Source organism: Anolis carolinensis, chromosome 4 (assembly GCF_035594765.1).
Source record: "Anolis carolinensis isolate JA03-04 chromosome 4, rAnoCar3.1.pri, whole genome shotgun sequence".
Taxonomy (NCBI): Eukaryota; Metazoa; Chordata; class Lepidosauria; order Squamata; family Dactyloidae; genus Anolis; species Anolis carolinensis.
In genome coordinates this window covers 33,867,991-33,894,729 of record NC_085844.1, presented here as the reverse complement: position 1 = coordinate 33,894,729, position 26,739 = coordinate 33,867,991, and the positions used below count along the sequence as shown (strand labels likewise).

The window sequence follows — 26,739 nt, the reverse complement described above, 5'->3', positions numbered from 1 at the left end:
TCAGCTATGGATAGTTTTACAGTGTCATTAGCTTTCTCTGAAAAAGAGTGTTGGTGTATTTTCAAACTACAAGTCCCATGATTCCATAACATTGACAGTTAACGTGGTGTCAAACTGTTTTAATGCTACAGTGTAGATGCACCCTTAATTCTATTTATATGTGGAAGTGCATAATTTGAGCCAAAATATGTTAAATGATGAGCACATTTTGTATAGATTTAAAAATATTACAGATTGATACAGAAACAGAATATTTTGGGCAAATACATGGCAAAACACTTATTTATTGCTGGTTCTATTGAATAGTATCAATATTTTTAACCAAAGGGAATTATCAGTGTGCATGGTTCCCTATCAACAGGATTTTATTCCATCTACTGCTGACATTTCAGACGTTGTCAGCAGATAGCAGCGGTCCAAATTAGACATATCCGGCTTTCTTGCTCAGCCTTGGATGGAAACCTAGTACTGTACTTGACTTATATTTTTTGGTATTTTTCTTGATAGTATATATGAGGTAAACTCACTAGGGGGATATAATATTGCAACTTATCCTGGAAACATGACTGCAATATACTTGAGGATGTTGTGTCTATACTATGTTACCAAATGTTGGAAAATTTACTACCTCTTAATCCATTATTTTCTTCTGTTCTTAGATTAGTAGCTATGGAAATTCTGTGTTTTTAAAATATTAAATGTTTAAAGACCTGCAGCTGCACCAATCCTTTTCAGTGACCACTTCCAACTAGGGATACGGGAAATTCTCGGTCTCTATTACATTGTATTTCTCATAATGCCACCTGTATTCTCATTCCTTTGTCCACAAAAGGTTGAGATACATTTTTCTTTCTTATGCTGTTTTCACAGTAAAAATGGTTGTGTGCATCTATAATATGCATTATGCACATTGGCAAAAGCATGTCTGCTGATATTTTTTCATTATATGGATTTATAGCATATAACTCTCTCTCTCTCTCTCTCTCTCTCTCTCTCTCTCTATCTATCTATCTATATATATATAAATCAGAAAAATCTTTTTTTATTACAATAAGCAGAACTTGGTTTATTAATTTCAAAATGCATCACAAGACTCAAATGTGTTCATTGTGAAGGTGAGACACCTTTTATTTTCAGTTCAGTTCACCTCAGGAGGTGTGAAATGGCCATTTTTCCAAGGGTCTTTGCAATGAAATTATTTTCCATCTTCATTTCCAAGTAGCCAATTAATTCCATTTACCTCCAAACTCATTTCCTTTCTAACAAGACCAGCATTCATTAGGATATTTTTGCCTATTTCTACATTAGATGCTTGTTGTTGTTGTTGTTGTTGTTATTGCTGTTGCTGTTGCTGTTGCCACTGCTGCTGCTGCTGCTGCTGCTGCTGCTGCTGCTGCTGTTGTTGTTGTTATTGCTGTTGCTGTTGCTGTTGCCACTGCTGCTGCTGCTGCTGCTGCTGCTGTTGTTGTTGTTGTTGTTGCTGCTGCTGCTGCTGCTGCTGCTGCTGATAAATTCCTATAAATCTTGGGAATTTCCTCAAGCCTGCTGACATCTCTGTCTTGTATATAGATGATGCCATTTTGGTTGACATTTAGAGGATTAGTACAGATTATGAGATAGAGGGCACATTCCTAAGAGTTCACTTTGAAAGACATTTCAGTCAGAGGCTGAACACAAACAAGCAACCACTGACAATTATGAATATTCACATTTTATGAAATATTCCACAATAAAAAGTTATGATTGAGTCCATAATTAGTATGGTATTCCGCCCAAAAATACTTTCCCTATTTTTTCAGTGTAGAAAAGCCACTTTGATATCAATTAGTAATTTGCTTTATTTCCACATATCTTTATCAACCCTATCAGAAAGCTCAGGTGAAGCATCCCGCTTTTCTGCAAGGAAATAGGGAGTAGTGGGGCGAATCTGTCACTCCACATGCAGCTCCCTCTCGGCAACACTTTCCCCATCACATGGGGAAAGTGTCACCCTCATGTGGAGGCCGCTTGCTGGCTCCATTGCACGTAGTACAACACAGGAAGCCTCCTATGTTGGGTTGAAAGTATTGGGCAATGCTTTCACCCCGGTTGGGGGCAGGGCCTATACCAGAAGTCACACAATGTCATGTAATGTCTGGCGTGGGCCTCCATCCTCTAGATTGGGTGAAAGCGTCCTAGGACACTCCGCCTGATGAGGTCGCAAGTCTGCTTTATGATTAATATCTTGCCAAACATGGTGAACTCAAATAAAACATAAAAAAAAAAATAAAACATTGTACCTATCTGTCGCATGGTACAAATGTATGTCTGGAATTTTTATTTTAGGTTATAATTTGCAGCCATTTGTTTGAAAAGAAAATACTTTGAACCTTATGGGAGTTGCTTTCAAGCAAACCTCTATATGATTTGCAGAGACTTGAAAGTTACTGATAAATTATGTATTCATTATTATCCACTAAAAGATTGTTAAAGTAAATCTATATGTTAATATTATAAAGAGCACAGTTATAAAATATTAATTTAAGCTGGTGTTAAAATCTGTGGTCTGTTACAACATTGAAAATCTTACTAGAATGAATATTGAAAACCAATCTATTGTTTTAATCTCTTCCCTTTCCTCACTTGTGTCTGTTCTGTGCTTTGGAAAGAAAAAAAACAGCTGTTCTAAACCTTGAAACCCCCATTTCATATCCACCTACTCACTGGAAAGAAATGTGTGAAGTTAAAAATAAAAATATACAGGATAAATGTAGCAACTTGAAAGTGTTCTCTATAAACTAAGAGCTAGCTACACACCATCCTCTATCCTATCAAGAACAGTACTCAACAAAACAATGTTAAGATATTTTAAGGGTGAAAATAATCAGGATTTTTTTTTTTGGAAGAAAAAGCTAAAAATCACATTTTTCCCTATGAAGGGTCTGATTTACAACTAAGGTTCCAAATGCCCAGTTCCCTTATATTATCCGCTGCTTCTCTTATGGGAAATCACTTCCCTGTTTATTTATTATTTATTTCCAACATTCATATCCCACCCTTCTCACCCGAAAAGGCCTTTGCGGTCCTCCCTGTTCATCCGCTCGCTCGCTGGCTCCTTTGGCAGGCTTTTTCTTAATCCCTTCTTATTATGCAAGATTTTCGCTTATCCAAGCTTTAGCTTTAGCTTGGATAAGTGAGACTCTACTGTACTAGTTTTTCAAGCTAAGGGTGCACTGCAATAGCTCCTCATATTCTTCTTTGGAGTCAGTGGTGATGTCTGTATTAATGGCAGTAGGTACAGCATCAGCACATGAGAGATAACAGATAAGTCAGTTAATCTTTCAATTTAAATCAATTTATTTCTAAAAATCCTGAATAGCGTAATCTAATCACATGCTTAATCCCCCTTAAATTGCTTTGCAGAAGAAAAATCCTGCTTTGAAGAAAAACACTTATTACGGTATTTACATTTTGCCTAGTCTTTCCTCCATTGACTTTAGGGGGCAGAGTACATGGTTTTCTCACATTTATTTTATTTTATTGCATTTGTATGTATGCCATCTTTCAACCCAACTGATATACTATTTTACTAAATTATCAGTGCCACTAGTATACTGCAGTAACTCACACATTAATATGATAGCCATAAACACCCTGCACCTCAATTGAAAAATAGCTGTTGGCTATCAGAATTAGATTAAAAGACTTTTCTGAGCAGTAGTGCTTTTAGATATAATAATAATAATAATAATAATAATAATAATAATAATAATAATAATAATAACTTTATTTTTATACCCCGCCCCATCTCCCCGGAGGGACTCTGAGCGGCTTACATGGGGACAAAGCCCGACATATACAACAATAAAACAGTGAAGCGAATATTTCAACAATAAAACATCAACATCAATAAAACCATCATAAAAAACAACATACATATGTTCTTAAGGATATTATTTTAAATATTCATTAGAGGTAAAATAAATGCATTTCAAATTTATATGTTGGCCATATCTGTCAATAACTGAAAATATTAATATGCAGCATGATCCCTCTTATCTACAGATGTTATTGAAGTAAGGATCCCAGGATGAAAGACTGTTAAGAGAAAAATAAGATCTATTATAAAATGAGGTTATGGGCCAGCATCCTTTTAATAAGTTATATACTGCATCTTCTTAATAAGTTATATACTCAAAGGTAACTCCCCTTTTTTGGTCATAACATAGCACAGAATTCTCTACTGTGTGTAATGACCAAACTCCTTTATTCACAGATTTGATATCACTTACCCACACTCCAAAAATATTCCCCACTGAAATTGTTTGTGGGCCTCTCTGGGTTCTCCAGTGTGATTCTATTATTTGTTTTCAATCTAACTATAGACAAAAGATTGGGTTATTATCCCTGGTTTCAGATATCTGCGGGAATGGGTTGGAGCCTAGGAATGCATCCTGGAATGTATCCTGCACAAATACAGAAGGCAGTACAGTGTTCCCTCACTTATCGTGGGGTTACGTTCCAGGACCACCTGCAATAAGTAGGGGCACTATATTTATTTCAATATTTACACATTATATTAGTAGTTAGGTGGCTTTTCTCCCCTTCGCAAGCCTTCTTCGTGCGCTTCTTCTTGGCCTCCTCCTCTCTGGTGCCTGCCAGTTTTCCTTTTGCGCATGTGCCTCCCTCTTGTCAGCATCCAAAGTGATCCAGCTGGACACTGACAAGAGGAAGGGCGCATGCGCAAAAGGGAAACTGGTAGGTGCCACCGCTCAGAAAAAAACTGCGAAACAGTGAGGGAGTGAAAAACAAACCGCAAAGTAGTAAGGGAACACTGTATCATACTAGTCTCTATTTTTGCCAAAATAATACATAGCTAAAGATTAAACATTGATTATATTACATGAATTTTCCTGCCACTTTCTTCATAATTGTTCTTCTAAATCTTATGTCTGTGCTCCTTTAAATTCTTTGGGTACAGTTACACTGGCCACTTAGGTCAATATGTGGCTGAATCAACCACGTGGCAGCTAAATGCCAGATGGGCTGATCTGGTTGAACTCAGGGAAAGCTTCTTAACACTAAATCCTGCAAAGGGGCTGATCTAGCATTGTAGCCTTCTCTTAGATTAAGCTAACTAGGGGAAAAGGATTTGGGTTGCCCCCTGAATTAGGGACTGAATCTGGGCCAGTTTCTAATCATAACTGGCAGCAGCTGTTTTGACAGCCATCCCATGCTCCCCAGCTCAGGTGGCCTGGGAATGTGGGATGGCCTTTTGCCAGGCCGCAGCCTTGCTAAGGAGGCTGGCAGGGGATTGATTTGCTATTTTATCAAGATGTCAGCTTCACTTGACATCTCTCATCTCTTCCCTTCATTCCTGCTTTCTTCCCTTCATTTCCTCGTCTTAAATAATTCCTCCATTCCTTGTTCATCTCATCCATTCCCACCTCATGCCTCCCTTTCCCGTGTGTCCCTGAAACAGGTGCTGAACATGTGAGCAGCATCCTGTGCTTTTCCCCTCCTTTTTCTCTCCCTTTTCTGTCTTTCTACTTCATTCTGCTATCATGGATCAAAGAGTAAAAACTTCCATAAAAACCCCATGATAAAGGAGGGCAGCAAAGAGAGCAGGGAAGTTTGGAACATTATAGCAAAAACAATTCCACCAAATAATATTTCAGTGGTGTGGAAATCCTTGACTTAAGATTTTGAAGAAACAAAACATTAGGCCTCGATGTAATTAGTACTGGTGCATTGGTTCTTATCTTTGGGGAGTGAACTGTTAATATACAAAAAAAAAACATTCCCAGTGCTAATAATTAGTATTTGCATAATTATATTAATATTTTCTTGAAACTAGCTACAGATTAGTTGTAGTCATTTGGCATTTGAAAATCCTTCCTTTTAAGTTAAAGATATTATCTAGCAGCAGTAGCTTTTTGCAAAATGGGATTTGTACTTCTCAGCTTTCATATAATGCATGAAGAACCTTATAAACATTAAAAAGGTCATGATGTTATTCTTCTATGGAAAAGTACATTACTTACAATTCCTGCAACAAATGGCATGTAGAAGAAATCTCATCATAGTTCATATGAGAACCATTGTAGTCAAATCTAAATTAGCTTTCAGTGTTTACTTCTTTTTTTTTGCAGAAAACTGTGACCTGGTCATGAACAAGGATGTGAAAATTTGCTCAGCTGCATTTTTACTGAGTTTCATTGGGTTTTTCATAATTCCATGAGTATCCTCATCATGTTGATGGTCTTTATTTTTGCAAGACATTTTAAATACAATAGCCATCTAATGTTTATGATTACCCACTTTTTCCGTGTCAGGAGTGACTTGAGAAACTGTAAAAAGTTTCTGGTGTGAGAGAATTGGCCATCTGTAAGGACGTTGCCCAGGGGATGCCTGGATGTTTCTGTGGGAGGCTTTTCTCATGTCCCCACATGGGAATCAGGAGCTGACAGACAGCAGCTCACCCCACTTCCTGGATTTGAACTGCCAACTTTTCAGTCAGCAGGCCTGCTGGCACAAAGGTTTAACCCATTGTGCCACCAGGGCTCCGGCTACCCACTGATGAGAAGAAATAGAAAGAACTATTCATGTCTTCATTAGTAAGTTGGCAATGAACCAGCTGGCCAAATTTGTTTTTTTTTTCTTTAAAAATGTCCTCTTTTTTTTCAAATCTAATGTAGAACATGACGCTGACTCCAAAATTAAATAAGTAAAATGACCACAGTATATGACATCCTGCCCCACAGTTGGGTACATTCAAGCTGTTGTGAATTAATGACTTGAAGAATACCTAGCCAGCTGGACTGTGGCCACTGTTTCAGTGTAACTCACTTCCAAACAGCTGTTAGCATCTAAGCAACAGAGGCACATCCTACAGTTGTCGAATTGCGAAACTTGCAAAGATTAGGTTCCTTGCTTAAAGCCAGAAGGAAAAGGGGACAAAGTCTAGTGAGATGTTCTTCACCTAGTCCAATACACCTGAAATATATGCTGTCTTGGTGACAGGAAAAAAAACTTCCTAGTTCAACCCTAGAGTGCTTGAACTGTAGGATAAAATGTTTCTCTCTTGTTCTCTTTGTTTTACCAACACAAAAGGCAACTTGATCATGTGTGGGTAATATATACAGATGCCTTCCTGTAATTCTGTTGTTACAGAAAATATATTGTAAAACTCTGTAAGATGAACCAGTTCTTGTATTCTCATGTAATAAATTATTATTTTTAGGCAATCAATAAAGTTGATAGCAATTTTAAAATATTTTGGAAGTCACATCTTCCGTGTTAAGTTATGAAAAGTTGCAACATGAGCTGAGCTTTCCTCCTTTTAATCTTGATGGCTGTAAAGTAATATGGGCTACATTTTCCCAAATTTTCTCAGTTTTCCCTATTTTTCCTTTATTGTCATGATATCATTGTATATAAAAAAGGGAGAGAGCTTAAATGACAGAAAGTCTGTACAGGGTTGTGAACCAAAATGTCCTCATCTCAAGGGTGTATCAATACCCAACTGATATTGCTGCTTGACTCCACCTGAAATATATGGCATCATCCCAGGGAATCCTAAAATTGAAAGGTCCATAGAACCTCTATCAGTGCTGTAACGCACTCTGTAACTAAAGTTCTAGAGTTCTCTAGCAGAAGATTCTGAGCACCTCACCCATCTATACATCTCAGGATTCTCTAGGTGGGACCATAATGCTGTAAAACCACCTTAAATGTAAAATAATATACTCTTAAGTCTGATATTTGAACCATTATTTCTGCAAATGCGTCTAACGCTTTCTCACACCAAAAATTTCACCACACTTTGAGAATAAAATTATCAGCAAGATTTAAATGTGCATTCAGCATGATATGTTCTAGCAGAACAAATGTGAATTAAGTGTGCTATGTTCTATCAAAACATGCTGAGTCTGTGTTTGAAGTTGAATACACTTACTGCTTACTGCAGACTTATGCTAGTGAGCCATCAGATTTCATCATGTCATCAGAGTCTTAAAGGAATTAATCTGCTATTTGCTAGTTTGCATCTTTCTGCAAAAGTCTCTATAGCTGCACAGATTCTTCCTCTGGTTGCCTACATGGAGACATCCAATGACCTGTGGATCACATGAAACCTCAGAGAAGCTCTCATGTGGCTTTTCAGTGCACTGGTCAGTTCCATTTTTTTCTGCCACTAAAACAGGGAAAACAGGAGAAATATATTATTGTCCATGTCATTATATTTCCGATTTATGGCTATGAAAGCTGACAAAAAGAGAATCACCTCATTTGAAATGTGGTATTGGAGTAGACTGTCAAAAAGACAAATAGATGTGTTTTAGAACAAATGAATCCTGAACTCTCTCTAAAAGCCAAACTGACTAAATTGAGGCTGCTGTACTTTAGACATATAATGAGATTAAATGACTTGTTAAAAAAGACAATAATGCTTGGTAAAGCTGAAGGCAGTAGGAAAAGATGAAGACTACATATTAAAATATGTGCTAACTAGCTGTGCCCGGCCCCGCGTTGCTGTGGTGAAGTATGGTGGTATGGGAAATAAATTATTGAGGTATTGGTGGTAAAGGTAAAGGGTAAAGGTTTTCCCCTGACGGAGCTTAGCCTTCTAACTGGCAGCAATTGGATAAAAACAATTATTCTTCTCCCTCTAATTAGGACTTTATTTTTCTTTTCTTTTTGTTGTATGAACGTAGAGGCATGGATGAGGGGTTGTGCTGCCAAGTTTAGTGTTTCTGGGATGTGTAGTTTTGTTGTTTTGTCCTAGGCCGAAATTTCATTACCCTTTTATATAGATAGATGGGATCTCTTATTTTCTCCACCTCTTCTTCCACAAGTTCAATCTTTACCTTCCAAGATATAACTAGATTAGATCAACACATGACAATAAAGTTTTATTTTCTTTTTCCCAGCCACTGGTACATTTGTTCCTTAAATAAAGCCCTCTAACCACTACATGCACTCTAATGTCTTAGAGATTTCTCATTTTTAGAGTTGCCATCAGTTGAAGCACACTTGACAACAATAAACAACAACAATGAGGGAACTCAGCTTACCCTTTGTGAGGACAACTTTAGCTACTTGTTTCAGAGAAAAGGGTTTGACAAAACCTAGAGATTTGGGGAGATGACTTGTGGATATCCTAAAGGGTAATGTAAGTGCTGCATGCGGGTACTTAAATGGATTTTTTCCAGGAGAAGCAAATTGCAGTTTCCAGGGCTATCTCAGTTCAGAAAATGCCATGATAGCGGCAGAGAATGCGTTTATCACTTCTTTCTACAGGATTACTGCACTTTACACAATCAGAGCTCAGGAAAGACTTCTGTTCTAGGCTAAAAACAGAAATGCTTAATGATGTGATCACATGGACTTTCTGTATCTTGAGTAGACTGGACTTCAGTTTTACTCTTCCTTGTGTTGATGTGTGAATTCTTAGGCTGAAAATGTCAGCAAACAACTTCTGCATGCATACTTCTATTTAAAAATAATAGCAATTACGAGAAGTAGTCTTTAGTTCTAAAAGAGTTCCAGTTCATGCACACTAATGTGCAAATAAGTCTTGGGAGAACCAAGTGGATTTTAAACTTAAGGACCAGGCTGAAAAGTATATGCATGTATATTTATCAGTAAACAGCTGCAATACAGAAATGATCTGAATATATAAAATGGTCATCAAAAGTAAAACATTAACAAAACTTAAACACACTTTTAATGTGAAATAGCTGTTGTTTTGCCCTAAGCAGGGAAAATATTATTTTTCTTTTGCCATTCATTAAAAGTTACTCTACATTTTAATGCATTTTCCCTTAAGCAGTAAAAGATAGAACATGAGCTAGTACCTGAACCATTTCATGAGGACACACTTTTTAAACTATAAAAATAACTAAAAGTTAGGTACAACTTTGGGAAAGATGGGAATTTATCCCTTATTAACTCAAAATCATAATGTAGTACTAAACCTTTAGCACTGGGAAAAGGTACTGTAGTTATTTTGAGATAGAGTTATTTGCAATGACTTATCTCTCAGCTCTCAATATCATGGATGCTGACCATAATAAACTGGTTTCTGACAATCTTTAAATTGTATCACTTGAAACGGAAATACAGGTAGATTTTGTAGTAATAATTAAATTAGAGGAACCCAATCCATCTATCCACCACTTTATTATTATTTTTTGTACTTTCTTCCAGGTTGGAACTCAAGGCTGCTTGAATGACTTACCCTCATACATGGAAAATATTTTTGTTTATCTAAAAGAGATTCCAGGTCAGATCTGGCTGTTCCCAGATTTGATTAATAAAATCTCTCAGGGAATCTCTAGGCCCTCCAGAGCAGATTTTCTCAAACTGTACTCCTCCAGATGTGTTGGACTTCAGTTCCACAATTCCTAACAGCTGATAAACTGACGGATTTCTGGGAGCTGAAGTTCAAAACACCTGGAAGAGCAGAGTTTGAGAAACACTGCTCCAGATTGACTCTATGGTCAATTTCTACCAGAGGTCTTGCTGGAGATCTAGAGATTTCTAGAGAGAACACTTCTCTAAGCAGTTGTAGATCCTTCCAGGGGCAGCTAACAACAGAGTTGTGATGAAACACTTAAAGATTCCTAGAGGGGCATTCTCTCGAGTATAAAAAGTGGGGTTATTTATGGTTTTCCTATTTTCATGGGATTCTTAACCCTCACAAAAAGGGAAGTCCTGTTGTATAGATCTCAGAAATAAAATTGAGAACAGGAAAACATCTGGGACTTCCTGGTCTTTCTAATCTGCCTGGATGCACCCTTTGATGCCTCCTGAAGCTTATTGCCAAGTGTGCCCTTAAATCCGCATTTCTCTACTTGGGGGTTGGGACCTCTGGGGAGGGATCGTGAGGGGGTTTCAGAGGGGTTGCCAAACACCAGAAGACACATATTTCAGATGGTCTTAGGAACTCAAATCCCTCCAGTATTTTCTGTTGGTCATGGGGGTTCTGTGTGGGAATTTTGGCCCAATTCTATCATTGGTGGTGTTCAAGGGGCTTCTTGATTGTAAGTGAACTATACATCCCAGCAACTACAACTCCCAAATGTAAAGGTCTATCTTCCCCAAACTCCGCCAATGTTCACATTTGGGCATATTGAGTATTTGTGCCAAATTTGGTCCAGATCCATCATTGTTTGGGGTCAACAGTGCTCTCTGGATGTAAGTGAACTACAACTCCAAAACAAAAGGTCGATGCCCACTAAACCCTTCCTTTATTTCCTGTTGTTCATGGGGGTTCTTTGTGCCAGGTTTGCTTCAGTTCCATCATTGGTGAAGCTCAAAATGCTCTTTGATTGTAGGTTAACTATAAATGCCAGCAACTACAACTCCGAAATGACAAAATCAACCCCCCCGCCACCCCACCAGTATTCAGATTTAGGCGTATCGGGTATTTGTGCCACATTTGGTCCAGTGAATGAAAATACATCCCTCATATCAAATATTTACATTATGATTCATAACAGTAGCAAAATTACAGTTATGAAGTAACAACGATAATAATTTTATGGTTGGGGGTCACCACAACATGAGGAACTGTATTAAGGGGTCACGGCATTAGGAAGGTTGAGAACCACTGGCTTAGATGAAAAAGCTAAATTTCCTACAATTCTCATGACACTTTGCTTACAGTTTTAGCAAGATATTGGAGACCTCTCCTTTGTCCACAACTGTTGCCACTGCCAGGATCACCACCAAAGCAGGAAGGAATGCAAGTGAACAAGTGGCTGGAAGAAGGGTTTTAGGGTTGAATGTGTGAGAGGATAGCAGTGATTTCCAATTATCTCTTTGGTTAGAGCTAAAAAAACAACATTTGTGGCCATAATGCTTGCTTTGCATTTGCGGTAGACATTATAAATCATTGAAATTTGGAAATCTGAGCTGAAGTGAGGATAACATTGGCAATATCACTAATTAATAATGTAAACTGTAGAAAACTAGCTATCTAACTGTTAACATCTGCTGTGCTAACATGCCATCCAATTAAAGATTAGGTTAGCAATATTTCTTTTGAACCAGATAAATAGGCTCCCAGTGATCTCATCATATATATTTTCATCTTTTTGGAATTCATTCTCTGCAAAATTTCTGATTTAATGAAAGTTACCCTGGTTACAAATGCAGCTGTTGCTGAAGAGCAAAGGAGTGGTCAGAACTGCAAAAACACGCCATCTCCACTCCCAGCCTCCATGGCCTTGGACACAACTCAGTACGTGTACATTGTGTCCTCCAAGGAACATGTATCTCTGTAGCTAGAGAGCTGCGCAGTGCTTTGAATTCTAGCTTGAGAACACAGGGAGGAAATCGATGGTAAAAAAATGTTCCAATAAGTTGATGTCATTAAATTTAGGGTTGGCTTGGCTTATATTTATGTGGGCTGGAAAATTGACACAATTTATTGAAACCAGTATAGAAAGATAGGTATCACTCCTCATGTGAATAAGCTTCTAGCTTAATTTATGGCAAAAATAAGACATGTTGATCTAATGAGGTGGTGGATGTGTGCATGTGTGTGTTAGAGAAGGAGAGCAAGTTCTGTTCTGTGATGGTGGAATCATAATCAATTCTAATATTCTGCTTTATCTTGGTCTGGCAGAAGGTGACGGGATGGATTTTTGCTTCATTCGTCTTCTATTTTGTCAATAGAAAATAATTGACCATTGGTACATGTAGAATTAAGGCAGTTTGATACCATTTTAACTGCCATAGCTCAGTGTTATGGAATTATGGGAGTTGTTTACAAAGTCTTTATCCTTCCCTATCAAAAAATGCTGGTTCTTCACCAAGCTATAAACCCCAGGATTCTATAACACTGAGCCATGGTAGTTCAAGTGGTGTCAAATTGCTTTAATTCTACATTGTAGATGCACTGTACATTTGCACTGGAGCTAGCATAATAGGTGATGCTGATTTGCATGCACGGGAAATGAAGGCATAAGGATCTTGTGTGTCCATGACCTCCACTGATGTGCAGAGTATGATTTCTTTGCGGAGTCACCACCAGGGGCGGTTCAACCATAAGGCAATTTAGGCAGTGGCTTAAGGCGCCATCATCTGGGGGGCGCAGTTGAGGCACTTCTTGAGGCATCTCCAAGTGCCCTAAAGCCAACTTTTTGTTCGCGCCTCTCACCTCCCTCTTCTCTTTGTGCGAGAAGGCGAAAGGCGTGCAGGCCAGCAGCACTAGCTTCCTGTTCTCGCTGTGTTCCTGCTCTTACCGTTGGCCTGCGCACCCCTGCCTCCGCCTCCTAGGTCCGCGGCCTCTCACCAGCCTCGGTGGCCTCGGTGGCCTCTTGCTTGGCTGCGATGCCTGCCCCCGCCTGACTGGCACCTGCGTCCGCCTGGTTGCAATGCCTGCTTCCCCGCTGCCTTCGCCTTCACCTTCCCTCCAAAGGCGGAGCGGCACTCCCGGACCATGATGTGCTTCTCCGTCCTCTCCAGGAAAAGTAGTCTCAAGCCCGTGGCACTGGAGCTGGCCAAGAATGCCCCTGATGCCCGCTACCGCCTTTCTTACTCTCAGCCCCCAGCCCCCCTGGCCCTGCACAGCCCGCCAAGTGGAGGAGGAGGCGAAGAGGCGGTGGCGGCAGCGCGGGTGGTGATGAACGCCGACTTCCCAAGCCCCTCGCTCAACCTGGACCTACGCGTCTCCATCTACAGCGCCCGGCGCCCGCTCCTCAGCCACAGTCACATCCAAGGGCAAGTCTACAACTTCCTCAAGACCCACCAGGTGGAAGTGCTTCATCTACCACTTCACTGTGTGAGTCAGCGGGGAAAAGAGGGTTGGGGAGCCCTTCAGAATCAGAATAGGAAGGAGGTTGTGAGGCCTGTTGGAAGCTAGGTAAGTGGGCTTTATATATATGTGGAAAGTCCAGGGTTGAGAAAGAGCTCTTGTCTGTTTGAGGCTAGTGTGAATGTTGCAATTGGCTTGGTTGATTAACATTTAATGGCTTTGCAGATTCAAAGCCTGGCTGCTTCCTCCCTGGGGGCATCCTTGGTTGGGAGGTGTTTGCTGGCCCTGATTGTTTCCTGTCTGAATTTCCCATTTTCAGAGTGTTGTTCTTTATTTACTGTCCTGATTTTAGAGTTTTTTTTTTTAATACCGGAGGCCAGATTCCCTTTTGGTAGCCTTTTAATTCTTATGGATTCCTAAGGACTCTTAGGGCTCTTCCACACAGCCATATAACCCAGAATATCAAAACAGAATAACCCACAATATCTGCTTTGAACTGGGTTATCTGAGTCCTATATCCCAGTTCAAAGTTTGGTGTTAAATTCGCAAATATAGCAATTCCTACATAACATTACCATGTATTGAACTGCTTTTTCTGTTGATTTGTTGTAAAACATGATGTTTTGGTGCTTAATTTGTAGAATCATAATGTAATTTGATGTTTAATAGGCTTTTCCTTAATCCCTCATTATCCAACATTTTCGCTTATCCAACGCTTTTATTTTTCAGTGATTGGTTACACTTGAAAATTACCTAGGGCCAGCCCTGGTCACCACCATCATATCATTTTTCCAATTTGGGTGGAAAAGTGGTGTAAACAGCTGTCTGTTCGCATTCCTAGGAGACCAGTGGTTATAGCAGGGGAAAGACTAATTACAAGCTACTACTTGTAATAGAATCATTGTTATTTTTTGCTGTATCCCTTACACTGATTTTAAGTCTGTATTTGCTTCTGCCTCCATTCCTTGGAATGTCGAAAACAAGTCAGTTTAGTTTTTCACTCCCAGTGGTTATAGAAATAGGTGTGCAAGGCCCAGTAACCCCCATCAGCCCACCCCATTTGGACAGGAAAATATCCCCTTTGGATATGGGGGTCTTATTGTCAATACACAAATTGTCTAATGAAATACTGATTTTGATTAAAAGGGAATTGTATCATCTTCTACCTTTAGACAGGAATCCCTATGCCCACCAATTGATTCCATGATTCTGGGTTTTTTAAAGGAATGGTTTATGCTCTTTCATAGAAAGTAAGGCCCCATCTACACTGGCATATAATGCAGTGTCAAAATGCAGTTTAACTGCATTAAACTGCATTATATGGCAGGATAGATAGTGCCTAGGACTGGAAATCACAGAACACTAAGTAATTTGCCCATTCTTTGGATTATAGCCATTGTCTCTTTGAATATATCATAAGCTGCCACATTTATAGGTTAGTCCCTATCTTGATCTTTACATCCACTCTTGAGTTCTACTATGGGTATTATATTATTTTTTCATTGCAGCCATGTTTTGTTTTAATTCTTTTAGAAATCTGTGGCAGATTTGGAATTGCTTTAAATGTCTTTGTGACCATCAGTAATGATTTTACATGGTCCTGTTAAACTCCTCTTCACTGGTTGGTAGCATTTTAATTTTCCCATCAGGATTTAGATACATATTTTCATTAACATCATTTTAACATGGAATTATATATATATATATATATATATATATATATATATATATATATATAATATATATACATACGCACACACACACACACACACACACACACCTACCTACCTACCTTGTAATTAATATTACTCTCCCCACACTCAGATTTTCTCATTAGTTTTTTTTTAATGCTGCTGGGGAACCATGTGCTTATTAATCTTGGATAATTTTTCTTTTAAGTGGCAATTCATGGGAAAAAAACACAGTATATGCAGAGTTATCCACACTCGTTCTGGGTCATGTATATATTAAGAGCAGAAATGGAGCACAAATTATGCTAACTTTCTAATCAGAAAATATTGGCAGTGATTATCTTAAAGGTCATATATTTTGTTTTAATTCAAGTGCAATTTTTTACAAACCAGCAAGTTCTGCAGTGCTTGTGAAATCATTAGAATGAATTCATTGAAAATGTTTAAATATCACTTCAACAACTTTTTGGCAGTGCTCCTGTACATACTCTAAAGACATCAGAGCCTGTCAGATCTTGGAAGCTAAGCAGGGTCAGCACCAGTTAGTTCTTGGATGGAAGACAGTTAATGAATACCAGGTATTGTAGGCTCTATTTCAAAGGAAAGAACAGACCAAACCGCCTCTAAGAAATCCTTGCCTATGAAAACCCTATGAAATTCATAGGGTCACAAAAAGTTGGCAGGCAACCTGAAGGCACACATATTTGAACATATAAAGACCTGAGAACTTGGTGTTGACAATCATGGCATGGTTCTTTCTTTCTGGGTGTGGGGAGAAATCTCAGGATTGAAAATATTTCTTCATCCCCCTGCCCCCCCCCCAAACAAACTCTATGTTGCAGGATTTCTAGTTTCTACCTGGTCACCTCTTCTCCTTCCTTTCTCACTCTCTCAGAGTTCCTCACATCATAACTGACACCACGGCTCAATAGAAGGCAGTAGTCATTTTGGGAAAATAGTGAGCTGCCTTAGAAGTTGCTGCATGTGTTATTATAAGATTATTGTTCTCTTTTTGGTGGTTAATTTTCACAGCTGTATTCCCACTTTCATCACCCTAACCCATATGGTTAGACTTGCTGTACAACTTCCTTTCATAGTCTGACATTTACATACAAAATTCTACAAAAAGCTGGCATAGATGTTTGTTTTAGTTCTGTTTACGCTGTTGATTACTTTCTCTTTTAACACATTATTTCATTTCTTTTCCCAAATTCTCTCACACATCTGCAAATTTGTCCCCCTCCATAGCTCTCAATTCTTGTCTATATTCCTTTTGTGCCCCATTTGCAATATTTCTCTCTTGTTTCCTCTTTCTTTGTGTCTGCCCCAACAATTCCTGCCTTCCCAATATTTTATCATTTAGACTTTTTGAGTTTTTCAAAACAGCAACATTTTAGGCAACTGTGGCTGATATTTAATGTTGGATGTTGGCTCACCCATGTGACATTATTTAGGTCTACCCTCTTTGATTTCATCAAGAGTTGTCCCACAAATTTAGATTTTGACCCTGAAATCTCATCCCTAGAATGCTTTTGGTCTATGTCCCTATGTACTTTCAGCTCCCTTGCTACTATCTATATGAGGTGCCCACAATGCATGTTCTTGCCTTGCAACAGAAGGGCAGATTCAGTGATCATTGAGTCCCTGTCAATTCTTCCAACTCTATAATTTCATTATTCATTTTCAAGGTAAACCTATAGTACAGTGACCATAATATTGTGGCATTATGCATTATAAATGTGTTTGGACTCTTTGGGAGACAAGCCTAGAAGACTTCAGTTCTAACAAGCTATTCTAGCTTTCATTTTGAGGCAAAAATCTAGTATAGAAACTAGACCTTGTGTTGCCTTTTTGGAGGAAAGAGTAATATTGAGCCTGTGTGACTAAACCAAGGGAAATTTGTTCAGTGGAGTAGTTATGTTTCTCTAGAGTCAGATGTTCTTGCTGTATGCTCCAGGATAATTTAACAAATAACTCTTCAGGGAAAACATCAATTGTAGTGCTGTTTACTATATTTAAATGCATGCCCCTTCATCAACTAGTTTCATTTTTAATATCATTTGTAAATTCCAGTTTTCCAATTTCTATTTTTTCTTCACTGACTATACTTGATATCCCCTCCAGTGCTTGATTTCATGCAGCTTATATTTTAAAATACAGGAAACCACTGTATTCTTCAGTGAGATGGCCCCAGGCCTGCTTTTAGATGAGCTCAAACTTAAAATGCATTATATGCCTTCCAAAATGAAGAATGGCACAACCCATCCCTGTAGCAATGTGAGTTGACATTACTCTTGCAGGATTTCAGGGGTCATCAGTTGTGCTCAAGATACCAATGAAACATTTATGATCTCATGGGGTTATGTTTTGGTACACTGGTTCCTTTTGTCGGAGCAAAATGTCTTTCGTCCAGTCACTATATGCTACAACATGGATGGTAGATGCTGTTTCTTCATTCTCAGCTTTAAGAGATGGTGGTCCTCATAAGTGTGCCCTCCTCTGATATTACACTATAGAGTTAAAAAATACAATTACAATAGGAAACTGTATTCACATTTATAAAACTGTTTCAAGTCTGGCACAATTTTTCTTCCTAGTGCAAATCTGTTCAGAAAAAAACGTACAGGATTTTGTTTTGTTCACTCTGAAATCATGCTTGATTTTTAAAGTAGCTTTAACCGTTGTCTATGAAGTGGATGACCCTGCAAGTTTCTGCTTTCCCTCTGCTTCCATCTTTTCTCACTTGTCACTTTCTGACTCCTAGCCACGGCTAGTTCCTTAGCAACAGTGTTCACCCCTAATATTGTATGGCAATCTGCAAGCTACGTGCATTTTCTTCTTGTCAGCCAGGGACACAGCACATTTCTTAGAGCTGAGCATCAGGGGTGTAGTGTATAGTTAGTTTGACTTCACATAGACTTCCTCTCAAAAGGGATTTATTAAATAAAATTACGTTCCTTTTGGCCTCTGTAAATATCATCTGTGCAGTTACTTAAATCAGCCTTTTATTTTATGTTCTCCATTAATCCAAAAATGGGCCCCAGGTGTTTCCTTACAACAATGATATATTCCTTGCTTATGTCTCCTTTAACCAGATCAGTTATAAACTGACCTTCTGTATATTCATCACAGTCAACAGCCAGAGTGTTTTATTTGTTTTAAGTGAACAAATTCTTTTAAAAACACAGTGTGGTTTATAGATTTTTTGTGAAGAAGAGATTTTGAAATGTTTATTTTAGGTCCACAATTAATATATTTATTAATGTCCTAGTCTATACATTCCTATATCTTAGTAAACAGGGATAGCCTTTTACAGATGAAGACCACCTTGGGTCTCTCCCTCCATTCCTCTCTCGGTCGTCTGAATGACTGAGTGAAAGAGACAGTTGTTAAAGAAAACTGGGTGGTTCTGAGAGAAACATATGTCTGTGTTTTCATAATAGCCTTCTTATATGAGGGACATTCTTTTTATTATTCAAGAGCAGTTATTCAACTCCAATGTGTCCTGCAGTGATAATATCCCATGACAAGTTGTTTTGAAATGAGGTATTTTATGTAAAAGCATATAAATTAAATCATGAAGTCTTGGAGGGATTATAAAATTAGGTAGTTCTTGAAGTTAGGCCACCAAAGGCTAAATAATTGAAAAAACATTGGGTTTAAACCATTCACCATTGTTCTGTTTCTTTGCAGGATGATCTGAAGCTTGCATATATAAAAAGGGAAATAGAAAAAGAATGGAAGCAGAAAAAGGTAATAAAATAATGGGCACCACAATGAAAGATCTTGGATTTGAAAATATCTAGTGGGAGATGATATGCAGCTGTTACAAAAATATAAATGAAATATTTGTATAATCAAAACAGTGTACAATGAAATTTCACCCTCTTAAAATGTTTCAGATTTTAAATGCATTCAGCAGTTGAAAATATATGTTAGAAACTACTCCTAGCACAACTCCCTCAAACCTGATGGAAACATCTGATTGTTGGCAAAATGGACCTCCTTCTCCCCATGCAAGTGACACACAATAAAAGTGGTAGTGGTGGGGTGGGGTGAAATGATTTTGTCAATATTGTCAAAACCATGATTAATTATCAGTTGTGACTACAAAACAGTTACCTAACCATAACTGTTTTGTATTCATGATTACTAATTAGTCATAATTTTGTCATATGCTGATGGAGTTGTTGGGCTAGGAGAAGTTACTTGGCCAAGTGCTTAGGTCATGGATGCAATGAGACAGACAGCTGGAGGGGACCCTTCAAGATCCTAACAAAACTATTTGCCTCAATGCACCCCGTAGCCAGTAAAGCAGTAGGAGCCTCCGGTGGCGTAATGGACTAAAGCCTTGTGACTTGAAGGTTGGGTTGCTGACCTGAAAGCTGCCAGGTTCGAATCCCACCCGGGGAGAGTGAGGATGAGCTCCCTCTATCAGCTCCAGCTCCATGCGGGGACATGAGAGAAGCCTTCCACAAGGATGGTAAAAACATCAAAACATCCGGGCGTCCCCTGGGCAACGTCCTTGCAGACGGCCAATTCTCTCACTCCAGAAGCGACTCAAGTTGCTCCTGACACGAAAAAAAAAAAATAATTTCCTTGCTCAAAGCACGGGAGGGATAGTTCACTCACAAGCCAGTGAAGGATCACTCCCTGCCTCTTTTACTCTTTGTGTTTGAGGTTGGAATGGTGTTGCTTTTATATCTGGGAAAGTTCTCTTTCACTGAAATTTTCATTTTGGCCACTGTTCAAAAAGGCAAAGGGTGGTGGAAGTGGTTGAATGGCTGGTGGTGTAAACAAGCCTACTGTCTTCTAAACAATAACTTAATTTGAGCAGACAAAAAACCCTCAAGAAGGTTCTCTACTTAGAGACATCTTCCTTCAAAATACAGTGATGTTTCAGTACATAATGCACATGTGAAGATTGCCAAAACAACAACACTCCCTTCCCCACCAAAAAACCTTATGCTAAAATCATCAGTATAAACTTCAAGGCTCAAACAACTTTTCACTTTTACAGGCTTTCTTCTATTAGCTTTCCCAATTCAATCATAGCCAAATTCCCATTTGTTCCTCAAACTATGGGTCATATTACAACTTATCTTTTTTGTTTCCCCAAAGAAACCTATAATTCCCCTATGGCTTTAGCTAGCTTTCATGTACTTCATTGCAGTAGAAACATTTAGTCCATGGAGCATTCTCTGACACTTCATACAATGCAGAGAAAAGCAGTATACTTAAAAGTTCAAGGAAGAACACCAAGGGTCAGATTTATAATCATTTATAATAACATCTCTGAAGACTGGATTATCTTTCTAAAATAAATAAAATAATTTTATTTATTTATTATTTATAACAGATGCAATAATTTTTTTAAATGCAATAATGTATAATACAGTATTTGTAAGAAAATTTGGAAATGCAGGTTGAAAGATGAATGCTAACTGATGACCAATTATTGAAATAGCAAGATGTGACACAGAAAGCTGGATTGGAAAAGAGCTACTTTTTAAAGATTTATATCCTATTTAGGTTAGGTTGAATCTGACAAGGGGGAAGAGTAAGGAGCAATCTGATTTGGGTTCAGAAGACTAAGGAGCCAGGTTTTGGATCAGGTCTGATCCACCTGCTTTTTTTCTAGTTTTATACCTTTCTAATCACTGGTCCCTTTCCCCATATTTTTCTCTATTTACCTATAGAATGGTTAAAAGTCAGTTGCTGATCAAACTATAGCTTTTTGCTGTTCTGTGGGTACAATCCAATAGGCACATGTTTTCCTTCTTGTGCAAGAAAGTCACAAGTTATCCCCATGCCCCACAAGATCATGTTTCTAAAACCTATTTAATATAAACTACATTGCCAGACTTACCTGGTCCACTCTGTCCCACCTGGGAAGATTGAGCCAGAAGTTTCACTGGGCTGACAAGGTTTTGACTCCCCCAAACCATTGCTTATGGCAGTATCAGTCTTTGGTACCATGGCAATAATTCCTCAATGCTGCTAACAGTTTTTTTTTCGTGTCAGGAGCAACCGGAGTTGCTTCTGGAGTGAGAGAATTGGCTGTCTGCAAGGAAGTTGCCCAGGGGACGCCCGGATGTTTTGATGTTTTCACCATCTTTGTGGGAGGCTTCTCTCATGTCCCCGCATGGAGCTGGAGCTGATAGAGGGAGCTCATCCGCACTCTCCCCGGGTGGGATTCGAACCTGGCAGCCTTCAGGTCAGCAACCCAACCTTCAAGTCACGAGGCTTTTATCCCCTAGGCCACCAGAGGCTTCTTTGCTAACAGTTAAGAATCTCATTCATAATCCATATACTATGTGTTTGTTCATTTTCCATATGGTGGGTCCCAGGAAGCTGTAATCTGTGGCAAACGTATGGGGCCATTTTTGCCCCTGCAGTTCCATAGAATAATGTAGCTCCTGCAAATTAGTGAAAAATTGCCTTAAATTTGCTGGAGAACGGGAACTGGGTGTTTATGTACAAAAAGTATATTTTTCGCCTCTTTGCTAGGATCACTTGAATTACTGCTGTTAAGACAACAACAAAACACAAAAGGAATCATGGGGAAAGGGAAAGAAAGAGAGAGCCCATCACAGATGATGCAAAATATTGTGCCATGCATGGATCAGAACATTCTTAAAACCACACTGAATTTCACAAAAACCTTTTTGGGTCCAAAGTTCTTATAAGGGAGACTTCCATGGGGGGAAAATGGGAACCTGCAGCAGCATATTCTGATGCCTATATTTCCTTCCAATTTACTTGTTCGTTTGCGTAATTCATCCCTAGCTCAGATTTGCTTTTCTCTCAAACTATTATTTTTGGGACATAGCTTATTGTTGCACTGATTGCTCCAAATGGGAAACAGTGCATTTTGTTATATGGAGGTTAAGCAACTTTGCTCAATTGGAATCTGTCGTTAAGGTAGCATGAATAAAAAATGTAGCAAATGAACTTCTAGTTTCTAAACAATCCAATTAATATAATTATTGGGATATAGCTATGAAGGGCCTGCATTTTGAATTTCCCCTAATTTAGTCTTTATTATTAAATATTTTCTTTGCTTTTAGCAGGACACAATACTGAATGAGACATTATTCTTCAATGGAATTAATCCTGGCTTTGGAAAATGGGCCCATGAGAAGCCAAATTTAGACAAGGGTCAGAAAAAGCATCAAGAACTCCATGGTGTTGCTGGAAGATCCATGCAGAAGAAAACAGTGATTCTGTGAAAGACAAGCAGTTTGTTTCCCTTTTCTTGTTGTCCCTGAAGTGTTTCAAAACTGTTTTTTCTATCTTTCTCTTCTTTCAATGGTCGAGCTTCAGTTACGCATTTCCCCGTGGTGTCTTTCTTTGTAAAACTCTTCTTGATTCCTGCATTATACATGATTTAATGTTTTTATTAAAGTTTTTTTAAAAATCAGAATTGTAGGTCATATAGCGCACAACCAAATGAGAAGCTGTCAACCAAAGAGGGTTTGTCTGCTGAAGTCTTTACATAGAAGATTTCCTGGAATAATATATATTTTGACTAGCATCAATAAAACATGTTTTTCCACGGTAATGCTTGTGATTATGATGGTACTTTTTGGAGCCACTGTGCTTACTAAAATCATAACATGGATGGAATGGATGTACTGCTAAATTTCTTGATGTTGTCATATCACCTTCTATTGGTACTTTAACCACTGATCGTATTATGCATATACAGCAATATATATATATATATATATATATATATATATATATATATATATATCCAGGACTATCTCAGTTATTTGAAATACAATGTGAGAAATGGCTCTCAACAGTGATATAAAGGGAGGATGCCAGATAGTCTAACCAAATTTTGGGTTGATGTTCTTCCCTTCCCCTTTTAGAGGTACACAAGGATACATATAATTATGTAGATGAGTTTGATATTGTGTAGAAAATAGTTTTTAAATTGTCTGAAATTTCATGTAACATGATAACTTAATAATTAGATTTGGATTTGGATTTATATCTACTTAACATGGCTGATCAAAGTTGCTCTCCTTCTCCCAAGCAGTACATTGTCATCTGAAAATGCTACACAAATAGTCAGAGGCACTACTTAACTGAGTAGCAGCAAAAATGAGATATGAATATATGACCTACTGACAGACACCACCTGGACATGGAAAGCGCCTTAAATGTATATTTAAATGTATAATTATGTATATTTTTAATGTATATTCTTAATTTTATTGTAATTTTTAATCTCGATGGAATATATATATATATATATATATATATATATATATAGTAAGCCGCCCTGAGTCCCCTGATGGGTGAGAAGGGCAGGGTAGAAGTGATGTAATAAATAATAATAATAAATAAACTGGGTAATACTTCCATTTATCCCTTCCTTGATGTTCTCCGATCACTCCTGGGTTCCTTCCTAGAGATAAAATGACCGAATATAACACGTATTTGTTCATTAGAGTATTCCATAACTAAGGCTATTGGACCATACTGTCAGTAAGGGAGGGTCTGTTTTAGTGATCTCAAATGCTTCACAGATATTTGGGAGACACAGCTGCATGGAATATACTGCACTGCAAAAAAAAAAAAAAATCTAACAAATGGGCATTGGCAACTTTGATGATTAGAAGCCTCCCATCCGCAAAAGATAAAAAATGGATACAAACCATAAACTGTGACAGCCTGCATGAACATTTAAATTGTGGGTGTTCTTTTTTCAAGAAGGCTACATTAGTGTGTGGTATAAAATCCCTGTGGATACCTATAGTATTATCATTTTCCTTTTTTTTTTGTAAGCAGGATAATGAAGAACCATATGTACCTTGGAGATTTTCCCTTCCCATAATAGATAGTAATGACGGATGCTATGGTTCACAGTTGTTTTTCCATTGCAGAGAACTTGACTGCTAAACAGCCAGATAAATTATCTGCAAGTAAAGTCACTAAGAGTATAATATAAATATTTTAGCCATTTTCCCTACATGCTGTAAGAATCCAGTTCTGCCCATTTTCATTAGTATTTACTTTTACACTGAAAATATTTTTTTTCTGTGTAAAAGTCATTTTGTGGGGACATGTAAGCTGCCCCGAGTCCCTTTGGGGAGATGGGGTGGGGTATAAAAATTAAGTTATTATTATTATTATTATTATTATTATTATTATTATTATTATTATTATGTTGTCATTGATTGAATGTGTCTATGTTAGCTGTGACTAATCAACTGGAGTCCAGTGCAGAATGATAATTTTAATTAGTTTCTACTTCTATTTTAGTGGCACTCAACAGTGGTATGATTTTAGGGGTCTGTTTTTACATTCCAATTTCTAATTGGGTACAGATGCCCAAGTACACAATTCACTCTTTTCTTCTCAGACTTGAAAGCCACATGCTTGCAAAATTCAGAGCATGTCCTTTTTTATTCAAGTCAGTCACTGTTTATTCAGCTTTCCCTATTAACTTTTACATAAAATCAATACAACAAGCACAGATAAAACTGCCTTACAAAAAAAGGAATCTTTAAGTGATAAATTGCATCCAATATTACTTCCATAACAAGCAAGACAAATTAGTGAGTTAAACAAAGCCCACAACAGAGTAGAGAATCACTACAAATCTATAACCCAACAGGAAAACCAATTTTGTGCTGTATGACAAATAAGTATATAAATTGTCCATGAAAAAAGATATATTTTTCTTTTTGAAAAGAGTGAATATAAATAGTTAATATTAAAATGTATGATGAACTGGAACATTAACTGTACTGGTTTTTTTTTAAAAAAGGAAAGGTATTTAGTTCTGATGCTGACATCAAACTAATTCTGACAGTGATTTGCATATCACTGCCTTCATTTTGAGTGTGATGAAGGCAACCCTTACCTTTGAAGAAAAAGCTTGGCTCTGTGATAATAATCAGAGACAAAAGATTCCCTTGAATAAATGCAAAGATGGCAAAATCCTGGAGGTGTTAATATATGCAAGATCATCCTTCATTGCAGTGATCACAGGTCCCACCTACCATGATTAATTCTGAGCTGTGTGGACTAGAGCTCTTCCTCTTTTAACCCAACTGATTAGCTATCATTATGCTTTTCCTCAAGCCTCAGAAAGACTTGAGGATTACTATATTCTTCCTCTATGCATAATTTTGAAACTAAATCGATTATAGAGACAATCCAACTCCAGTGATATAATCAGACCAGCTATATATTGTTTTTCTCATGCTTTTAAAAGAAGTTTATTTTAAAAGTTTCTTTTTCACCCCTAAAAAAAGTTTCTTCTCAGGTGAAGACTCTCTGACCCAAGTTCTGTTAGGCCTTGCTGCTTTCCTTCAAAGTTTTTCTGGGCTGCTTAATATCGGTGACATTTCTCAGTTCCCTAATCCAGAAATAGGAAGCTGTGACCTTTCAATTGTTGACTCTAATTTCCCTCAGTACCAATAAGCCAGAAGAATATTAAAAACAGTGTTCTTTCAACACCTCTGTGGTCACAGATATCACAACCCCGCTGTAATTGTGTAACAACCAAGGCGTTCTATGTTGTTGAGGGATGTACTGGATTTGCACCAAAGATTCTGGTGTATTTGGATTTTCTGTTAGCTTTCATACCAAAACAACTATGGGTTGTCCCCAACATACAAACATCTGGTTTACAAAGTACTCATAGTTATTAATGAGGCTGAGGCAAGAGGAAGTGAAAGAAATATACCTCTAGGAAGGGAAATTCACTACTGAAAGAGTTATCATGGGGAAAATGTGTCTCAACTGAAGCTTCATCACCAATCCTTCCATAAGACTGAAGAGAAATTTAAACTGAACCAGAAAGATTCATGATTTACTCTGTAACAACTTGTCCTTCAGGACAAAGAGAACAAGGGTCGTCCTTTTCTTGCTTCGGTTCCCTTTCCTCTTGTCAGAATGCCTCCCATTAGATGTCTCTAGACTGATATAGAGGCTTCTTAAACTTTTCCACTACTAACCCCTTCTTAACATGAGGCTAAATAGTTCCATTTTGCTGTTTTTGGCCAGAGACAGAATGGGGACTGCCAAGGGGCATCAAATGACGCTTGGCAGGTCCTGCCCACATTCCTCCCAAAGTAAAGGAGAAGTGTCAGAAGGCACTTCCTCCTCCACCATGAGGAGAAAAGTGTTTTTCAGGTAGCTCCAATGGAGCTACAAGCTCTTTCCTCCCCCTTTCCCCATATGATGGGGGAAAGGGCGGTGGGAAAATATGTGTTGCCACACATTTCTGCCCTTTCTCCCATATGATAGGAACAGTGACAGGGTGCTAACGTGTCCTGT

The 26,739-nt window shown here is 38.1% G+C and overlaps 1 protein-coding gene across 2 annotated transcripts in view; it reads left to right on the top strand.

Moving 5' to 3' along the window:
* cnbd1 (cyclic nucleotide binding domain containing 1) overlaps positions 1-23,117 on the top strand; it is a 180,346-nt gene extending 157,229 nt beyond the window's left edge. The window contains exons 12-13 of one of the 2 annotated variants that reach the window (XM_062980202.1): positions 19,129-19,188; positions 22,509-23,117. In XM_062980202.1, coding sequence (XP_062836272.1) covers positions 19,129-19,188; positions 22,509-22,667 — 219 coding nt within the window. In that variant the 3' untranslated portion in view covers positions 22,668-23,117. Of the gene's footprint in view, positions 1-19,128; positions 19,189-22,505 lie in introns of both variants that reach the window. The other variant, XM_062980201.1, reaches the window with a different exon arrangement.
* The last annotated feature ends 3,622 nt before the right edge of the window (positions 23,118-26,739 follow it).